General features: G+C 46.0%; 1 protein-coding gene across 6 annotated transcripts in view; it reads left to right on the top strand.

The window, feature by feature from the left end:
* pleca (plectin a) overlaps positions 1–10,000 on the top strand; it is a 264,642-nt gene that overhangs the window by 148,376 nt on the left and 106,266 nt on the right. Inside the window, exon 1 of one of the 6 annotated variants that reach the window (XM_063185994.1) lies at positions 1,210–1,388. The exons of the other annotated variants lie outside the window; for them this stretch is intronic. Within the exon in view, the coding sequence (XP_063042064.1) occupies positions 1,277–1,388 (112 nt within the window). The 5' untranslated portion in view covers positions 1,210–1,276. Of the gene's footprint in view, positions 1–1,209; positions 1,389–10,000 lie in introns of those variants that run through there. 6 annotated transcript variants of the gene reach the window in all.

Consider the following 10,000-nt stretch of genomic DNA (forward strand, 5'->3'; position numbering starts at 1 on the left):
GTGCGTGTACAGTGTGTGTGTGTACAGTGCATGTACAGTGTGTGTGTGTACAGTGTGTATGTGTGTGTGTATGTGTGTAGCGTGTGTGTGTGTGTGTGTGTGTGTGTGCACGTGTCTGTGTATTTCGCACACAGTCACACGCTGGTGTATGTTTATACAGTACAGCATGAGTTTGCCGGAGTACATTTTTAGGGGGAGCGAGAATGACAGATAGAGAGAGACAGAAAGAGAAAGAGAGAGAGAGAGAGAGCGACAGTGTAACAGACGTAAAGAAGACAGTCATGTATTATTAACTGGAAGAGCAGGGAAAGCCACAGACTACCAGAAGTGCATAGCTCTCTCTCTCCCTGCGTGCGTGTGGAGAGCAGGAAGGATAAATTACTTCTGACTTCTTCTGAAGTTTAACATCGAAAAGAAAAGAGAAGAGAAGGCAGAAGCCACAAAGAGAAAAGAAGAGAAGAGAGGAGAACAGAAGAAGAGAGAGGAAAATAACAGAAGCCAAACGCACTCCAACCCAACACACGGACATCGGTGGTGAAGAGAGAGAGGGAGGGAGGCAGAGACTGGACGAGCGCGAGAGAGAGAGAGAGAGAGAGAGAGAAAGAGAGAGAGAGAGTGGAAAGAAAGAAAGGGGGAGTGGAGTTTTAGGCACTTATGGCTCGACGCTGAGTCACAGAGGGGAAAAAGGAGGAAAGAAAAAAAGGAAAAGAGAAGAAGAGAAGAGAAGAGGGAGGGGGGGCTGCCTGTGGCCGTGCCTGTGTGCTGGATCCCGGCTCAGCTCGCCTCTCTTGTGCTACTCTGGCTGTTGTCTGGAACTTGCGCACCAGCTCTCGGACTCTCGTTTTGCCACTCGTTCGTTCTTTCCTTCCGTTCGTTCACTCGTGTGTTTGTCCGTTTCGTCAGAGGGTGGCGTCCTGGAGCCAGCGCTTCACCACACCCCCTTTTGGAGTATACCCTCACACCCCCCACCCCACCCCACCCCACCCCACCCCACCTCTCTCCCTCCTCCCTTACTCCCCCTCTCACCCTCCCTCCACCTCCTTCCTTCACCTCCACTCCCTCCTTTACTCTCTCTTTCTACCCCCCTCCCTCCCTTCCTCCCTCCCTTCTTCTCTCTCGCTCTCACACACTCACCTTTCACCCCCTCCTCTCTCTCCCTCTCCACCCTCCCCACTCCCCACACCCCTACCTACTACCAACGCACGCACGCGAGCCACCCACCCACCCACCGCTGAGCTGAGCACCGGCCGCATGTCAGCACTCTAAGACAGGCCCGATGCCGGCTCACCCCCCTGGAAATGTGCTCCCAACCCTGGTGGTCCTGGGACACGTGGTGACCCTGATCGTGGTCTGGCACTGGAGAGAGTGGCGCAAGAAGCTCCGCGAAGGTAAGGAAGAGACGCTGCGGAGAGAGTAAAAAAAACCTGAAAATGGAGAGAGAGAGAGAAATAGTGTAAAAGTACTGTAGAGTCGTCCTCTGTGTTGCAGTTGTGTGTCTGTAAAGACTTGGTGAATGGACTGAAGTAGAGAGGTGGAGTTCTTCTGCGTTGCGTTGTGCCATTGTGTGGACTAGACGCATTGTTGTTGTACTGTACGTGGATGTACTGTATGCTTTTTTGCCTTGCGAGTCTTTCTCTTTCTCTCTTTCCCGCTGCCCGCTGCCTTTATCTCTCTCTCTCCGCTTGTTGCGTAAATGGATGTTTGCTCGCTCACTCTCTCCGTCTCTCCTCGCCCTCTCGCCTGTCTCTTTCATACACACACACACAAACAACACAACACAACACAGAGGCACACACCCACCTCCCCTTTCCTGTCATGTGTAATGGAGAGGAGGGTTAACCCTTTAGGTGCTGGGGCAGACAAGAGGCTGCTGTGTGTGTGGCGTTATTGTGTATGCTGTGACTTTGTTGAGTGCCGTACCCTTCAAAAGCTTTCACAATGAATTCCTGGCTTTTTAACTTGCTAAGATAATGACCAGTATACATGTAAAGTAATTTGTACTTAAATATGTGGTTTGAGGGTAAAAAATGACCTACTGTGCATTCTCTTTACTGTAGTCTATTTCAGCTTGGTATTTACTGTGTATGAAGTTTCATTGCAAAATTGTGTATTTTATTTTTGGAAATGACTGTTCAGAAGTCCTGTCATCTACGTATGTGTGAATTCTTGCCATTCAGTTATTTTGAGAACATACTTTTTAGACCTATATAAAATGCATTTTGCAATGCAATGCAATGAAATGCCCAATACAAAAATGTCAATTTCCCAAAATGTTCCAAAATAGATATACACCATTTTGCAATGAACCTCTTCATATTTAGTGTGCATGACAGTGTCAAGGCATTGGGGGGTGTGGTGTCTTTCTCAGCCCAAAGCCAGCTTTTGTGCCGGCCTCTGTGTCTTTTTCTGCTCGCGGTGTCTGATGTGGTTTTGGTGGGAGTTGCTCGGAGACGTGGTTGCTAATTATACCTTCACCGCTCAAACCCTTCCTGGAATGCGCCTAGGAGCCATGGCGACTGGTTTTGCCTGACCCCCCCTTCCCCTTTTTGCTCTGCTCTGTGTTGTCAGGGTGACCCCTAAAACATAGGTCATTGCGCGTTGCGTTTCGAGGGGTGTCCAATACCAACGCCCTTGTTGCTACTACTGCTGAAAGCTTTTGTCGAAATACCTGTCTGCACTTTTTAAAGGTGTGCAGGTCTGCAGTTGTGGGACTAGATAGGGGTGGTGTGGCATTTGTTTGCTGGAGGCGTGTCGCCTGTAGCTCTCCATGCAGCCCTGTTTACTATGTCATTATTTAACGTCTTTGTCCAGGTGCTGACTGCGTTCATTTCATTTTCAAGGTTGCTACCTTGTCATCTATTTGTCTCGCTTGTTTTGTTTGAATTTCATATCGTTTTCTGCTAATGGTTTGTGGTGATGACTTAGCATAAAGAAATAGCATTGTTTGCCTTCAACGGCTAAAACGGTAGCCTATTGTGTTGAACTTACTGTTAGTGTGGGTAATAAGTTATTGGACCGAAGAGTTGAGTTACACTAATCTGCTTTGCTAGGTGTCATGAGGAGAGTTATCGCTATGGATACAAGCTAATGCACACAACACATCCAATGGTCCTGATTTCTTTTTAGTCGTTATGGCACAATCAAATATCGTCCTAGACAACAAACATGGGGAAAAGAAGGACATTTAAGTTTATTTATTGAACACAGGGACAGCATATAGCATTTTTTAAAAGAAAAATGAAAAATATACAAGATTGTAGCCGTACGGCTAATTTCCATCTTAAGTCCCTTTAACAGGTTAGAATCCCTTTGACAGGTTAGGTCCCTTTGACAACAGGGATGGCCATTATAGTTTGCTAATTGTGTGTGTGTTGACACATGCTGAAAGTTGCTGTTGAAAGTATGTGAGGGTTGTGGGTTGGTTGAACATGTGCTGCTTGAAAATGTGTGGGTGGGTGGGTGTGTGTTCTAATCTGTGGTATTACCTTTGACAATAGCAAGGTGTAGGTGTGTGAATGGGCCTGTGGTATGTCAAACAGCCTTTTAAATTAGTTTTTAACCTTCGCCACTGAGTCAGACTGGTTTTAATTGCATCATACCGTTGATAAAGAGAGGCGCGTTCTTTCTCAGGAAACACAGAATGGAAGCTTGATAAGAGTTGTCATGGCGACAGATTGTTGTACGTGATGAATACATTCTATTTCATTCGGCCAATGAGGTATTAGTAGCCCCACACAGTGAGTGTGACTCATTGTTTTATATTTGTCTCCTGCAAGAGAGACAGACAGAGAGCACCTGTGTTTGTTTTTGTGTATTGTTGTATGTCATGGGGCTTGCACCGCACGTTCAACTGTAAAAATGAGATCTGATAGAAGCTGGTTTGACTGGTAAATCAATGTCTGAATTAGGCCTACATTATTTAATCCATTTAATACACACACAAACACTTGCATGCATGTGCGCACACAGGCACGCACGCACAGGCACATACACGCGCGCAAACACACGCACACACCCACACACACACACACACACACACACACACACACACACACACACACACACACACACACACACACACACACACACACACACACACACACACACACACACACACACACACACACACACACACACACACACACACACACCTGAAAGCATATGTGCCACGCCTGTCTGCCTGTGGTGCAGGCTTTGCATATTCCCATAGCTTCTTTGCCTGAAGATAATCCCTACCGTACCTCTGTGTGACACAGTACAGGTACATCTTGCACTGAAGCTCTCCTCTACACTCTCAAAGCTAAAGGTACAGAACTTGTTGCTGTGGCAGTACCCTCAAGGGGAGTACCATTGCGTCGCTTGGTTGGTACCTCAAAAAAGAGCACATTAGTTGACATTACTGAACATTACTAAGAAACTGAACGCACCTCTTTTTTGGGGTACCAATCAAGCGACACAATGGTACTCCCCTTGAAGTTACAGCAGCGACGAGTTCTGTACCTTTATTTCTGAGAGTTTTTGTCCTTTTGTCCTCTTCTGGCTCCTGTAGCCCCATTTGTAGCGGGCAGCCATGGCCAGAGAGATTAGATAAGAATACTTAAAGAATCTCTGCCGTGGCCTAGTGGTTAAAGAGATGGGTTTTAGATGAGAGGGTTGCTGGTGCGAATCCCACCCCTGACCTCTCCCTACACCTCTATACATGGATGAAGTGCAAACTTGAGCAAGACACCTAACCCCACATTGCTCCAGGGACTATAACCAATACCCTGTAAATAACTGTAAGTGGCTTTGGATAAAAAAGTGTAGCTAAGTGTAATCGAGTAATAATTTAATGTAATAATGTGTGATTGCCTTTGCTACCTGTGTGATCGTCATTGAATGGAAAACCATGGTAACCTTTATCGACTCAAAACAGCATTGGCTGTTGACAGCATTGATACACAGTGATGACATTGCTGTTTCAGAGCCAATAGAGAGACCATTGTCTGTCCTTTTGAATGAATGAATCACTGTGCTTCTTCTGGCTTCACTTTTGAACGCAAACCTCTGTCCTTTTGAATGAATGAATGAATGAATGAATGAATGAATGAATGAATGAATGAATGAATGAATGAATGAATGAATGAATGAATGAATGAATGAATGAATGAATGAATCTTTATTGTCATTGTACAGGTACTTCGAAATTAGTAAAGTGTAGATGCTCCCGGGTCTATAAAAACAACATGAAACTGTATAAAAAATTAAGACTTGAAGATGAGAGTCTTGAGATGACTGTGCTTCTTCTGGCCTTACTGTTGAACCCAAACCTGATAGCCATTATTGACTCCAAAGTGGACTGGAAAGAAATACACTTTGCTGATGTTACTTTTCCACATTTGATAGATGTTGAAAAAGTGAAAGCCCATTTGGGAAACAACAACTCCCATTGTCATTGTGAGTGAAGAGAGATAAAGAATCATGCTGTTTGTCGAGCCACTGGCTTGTCCCATTATTGCCCAAGCAAAAATCAGCACGGGATACAAGCGGTGCCAAGATACACTGGATCGCAATCACATCAATCTTGTGATCACGGCACTCACAAGAACTCTGTCAATGGCCCGACAGCTATTACAGAACCCAAACAGAACCGTGCCAGACGTTCCCAGAATAGACTGGACAGATAGCACACTGTTTGTGTATTTAGATAATACACTTGCAGGAACTTATTTGGGTCCAGTCCTCTTGCGCTTACCCAGAGGCACATCTTCTCACCAGGCTAGGCAGGCATCTGCTTGGGCCATCCAAGCATATAGGTAGTGAATAACAGCTTTAAACTACAGTGGTGGCGATTTTGTTCATTCTTTTGATTTTTTCCTTTCCTTTCCTTTGATTTACCCTAGAATCGCCTCTGCTCTTACCGACACAACAGCAAAGGAAATATTGCCAATTTGGCAAAGGGATTGGTTAACTTAACTGCCTGTAGTAAGGATGTTGGAGAAAAGGGAAAGAAGGCAAGATAATTGGGGGAAAGATAGAGGAGAACAAGAGGGAAAAGAGAGGATCAGAGAGGACGGAAGAAGAAACGAGACAGGTGCAGAAAAGGGGAGAGGTGACATAGAGTAGAGTGGAGGTGGTGTGAATGGAAAAGAGGGGTAAGTGGGGTGGGGAGAAAGTTCGAGAGAGAGAGAGAGCGAGAAATAGTGAGAGAGAGCGTGAGAGAGAGAGAGAGAGAGAGATGAGAAGAAGGGGGGATCCAGGGGAAAGGTGAAGGGGACATGTTTCAGGGCACATGGTGGGGGGAAGGGATTTACCCAGTACCTTAAAATAAAGCTTTATGTCAACCCACAAACCACGCGCACACACGTACACAAACACGCACACACACACATACATATAGACACACACAAGCATGTGCTCAGTCACACCCACACACACACACACACACAAATTCACACATGCACACATGCATACACATCCGAAGAAAAGCTTTCAAACCCTGTGACCCCTGTAGACATGTTGTCTGTGTGTAGTGTTTCCTAGTAACAGGCACAACATTAAAATGACCACCCTTGACTTTTCCACAGGAAGGTCATGGCTATGGTCTCCAATGAAGCGTGGCAGGTATTGGATGGGTCCACCAGTACAGATATCACAAACATGGACCTGGACCGACATACAGTGCACAGCAATACTGAGTATGCACTGAAGTATTTTAACCATGCTATGCCCAACAAAATAAAGGCATTTTAATTACAAAGAAGATGAGTGCCTTGGTATTCCTAAAACATTTTTTTGAAATCAACCAAGCCTGTCACCAAAGAGCACCATCTTAAAAACTAGACAGTTCCAAGAGGCACTCCAACTGGACTTCATTCTGAATGAGTGCACCCCTGTTGAAAAGCAACATTTTGAACATTATTTTAATAAACACAAAATTCCCAAAACGCTCATAGAGTAAGTGTAATACAACATCTTTTGTGCTTATGACAGAAAAGTAAGGTCAATACAGTATAACTTAAATGACACATTTGTCCATTTTTGTGAAATGATGCTGGTACAAAAGTGAGTACACCCCTACGTTAAACTGTCTGAGAAGGGGGCATGTTGGCCTTTTCATCAGGGGTGTACTCATTATTGCTGTGCACTGTACGTTAAGAAAGAAGTTTCCATTTCCTGTCAAGCGCCATCGTAGTGCACGTTTCCACTGGGATAAGAATTCCCACCTGGAAATGCATATACAGTACTTTCACAGTGTTTATCCTGTGCACATGGAGACACTGATATATGTTTCTTTTACCAAATGACCATGCCTGTGGTTTGCTGATGCAAATGACTTGAATGGAAACCTACTTTGTGTCTGTGTGTGTGTGTGTGTGTGTGTGTGTGTGTGTGTGTGTGTGTGTGTGTGCGCGCGCGTGTGCGTGTGCGTGTGCGTGCGTGCGTGCGCGTGCGCATGCGTGTGTGTATGCGTATGTGTATGTGCGTGCAAAGATGCGTGCATACGTGTGTGCGTGTGTGTGTGCATGCGTGATAATACTATTCCCTTGTGGATTTGCATCGTCATGTTTGTTGTTGTAATTACGTAGACAAGCGTACACCAAACTGAATTGTTGTTGTGAAGCTAATAAAATAGAGTACGTTATGAACTTTGCTGATCCCGCCGTGTGAATATGCCCCGAGTGAAACAGGCGTGGAAGCGGTATGTAATTTGCATTTTACCATATGTCTCCAGGTTGTTATTTATCCTGTGTGAATTAGGGCTCACATGTTGTGTGTGTTTGTGTGTGCATGATCATGTGGGAATGTATGACTGAGTGCGTGTGAATGTTAGAGTAGAGTATCATTAATTAATGCAGGTGTGTATAGAGTAATATATGTGAAGGCCTGGGGTGCATTTGTAGTGAAGTGAAGCTTTGGCTGAAAGCCCAACTGGGAAACTCCAACTCCCATTGCCATTGTGACACAGCACTCTACAGCACACAACAAAATTGCATGTATGCCTCACCCATGCAAGGGAGCGAGCAGGCGTCAATGGCGCCCCTCGGGAGCAGTGCGGTGGGATGGTACCATGCTCAGGGTACCTCAGTCATGGAGGAGGATGAAGGAGAGATAACTGATCAATTACTCCCCCCACCAACCTGGAGGGTTGGGAGTCGAACCAGCCACCTTTGGGCTACACCCTAACCTCTTACCCATGACTGCCCATAACTGCCCATAGTTGTTAGCCAGTTAGCAGCTTGCGAAGTTGCCAATGGACAATTGCGTTTCAAACAACAAAGTAGCTAACGTAGTTAGCAACTATGGCTTTGAGAAATGCACCCCTGGACTGGTGATCTGGCATACAGGGAGGGCATTTCCTGTTGGCCCAACTTCCCTCAGGGGACGATGCTGCTTCATACAGACTGACCACACGAATACACTGGACGCGACATGAGCGAGGCGAGCGACGGAAGTAATTGACTTTGTATTGACGAGAGCGATAGTTTATAGTTGAACTCCTGGGAATATTAAGCAAATTAGCTATGACGTGGTTTGGCGAAAGCCGCCACAGCCCATGGGAATGTTGGAATGCTTGTATTCTGCTTTTAACGGACATACTCTAGTCTAGTCGCTTCAATCGCCCGTATCACTCTTGCTGCACAGAAGCGATTCTCTGTGGCTTGTATCTTGTCGCGGCCTGTCAGAGGGTGCCATGCTCCAGTCCTTTATTAGTCCCATTCAATCCCTGTTTATGTACATGAATATATGTCTGCTTGTGTGTGTAAAGGTGTGTGAGTGGAAGTGCAAAACGCACACCTGAAAAGGAGGTGCGGTTAGCAACCAGTAAACCACATAAACTTGAGCCTACGTGACCTGAGAAAAGGCCGACGGTGGCCGAAAGGTTGTCATATTAAAAGATCATATGTTGGGAGTGTGGCGCACTTCTCTCTTCTTTCAATGTGTAAAGTTGTGTACCAGAAATTACATATATGTAAACATACCGCGTGGCATGAGCAGAGCACTGTATTCAAATGTTACTGAGAGTGTATGTGCACGTGTGCATGTATAGGAAAGTGTGTGTGTGTGTGTGTGTGTGTGTGTGCTTGAGAGTGTGCCAAAACGTGTGAGAATGTGTTGGAATGTGTTTATTTTCTTTCTTTTTCTGGCTGGAATGAGGAGGAGCAGGAAATAAGTTGTTGGCACTTACTATGTGTTGGCACTGAGAGAGAGAGAGAGAGAGAGAGAGAGAGAGAGAGAGAGAGAGAGAGAGAGAGAGAGAGAGAGAGAGAGGCAGAAAGAGAGATGGGTGGATCCTCCTGAGAAGTGTGTATCTATCTGAAGCTTGAGTTAATGTGCACTGCACCGTATACCATATGTCTATGAGGTGTGGACCGTACTATCAGTACTAAGCCTTATCTCATCTGTACCTTGTAAACTATTGTTACACACACACACACACACCCACACACACACACACACACACACACACACACACACACACACACACACACACACACACACACACACACACACACACACAAACACACACACACACACACACACACACAGGCCCGCCGACAGGAGGGGGACAGAAGGGTATGTTGTCCCGGGCCCAGGAAGATAGGTGGCCCAGAATTGGGTACCCATTACATTGTATTTATTGGATAGGGGGCCCTTTCAGATGACTTTGTCCTGGGCCCTGCAGAAGCTGTTAGCAGCCCTGCACACACACACACAGCATGATGAGCTTCAACAGGGCCAAAGACCCCATCCTGCCCCATACAGATCAGTATACCCTTGTCCTTGGCACCTTGGCACCAACTGGCTTACTGATAAAAACAGGCCTGGGCGTTGGCCACTCTTTAAAGCCTCACCGTGCGGGCATATGATAATGCCCCCGTGTTTATAGCGCCCTGGCACAATGTGTGTGTGTGTGTGTGCGTGTGTGCGTGCATGTGTGTCTGTGTGACAGACACACACAGACACACAGACACACACACACACACACACACACACACACACACACACACACACACAC

This window comes from Engraulis encrasicolus, chromosome 20, assembly GCF_034702125.1.
Source record: "Engraulis encrasicolus isolate BLACKSEA-1 chromosome 20, IST_EnEncr_1.0, whole genome shotgun sequence".
Taxonomy (NCBI): domain Eukaryota; kingdom Metazoa; phylum Chordata; class Actinopteri; order Clupeiformes; family Engraulidae; genus Engraulis; species Engraulis encrasicolus.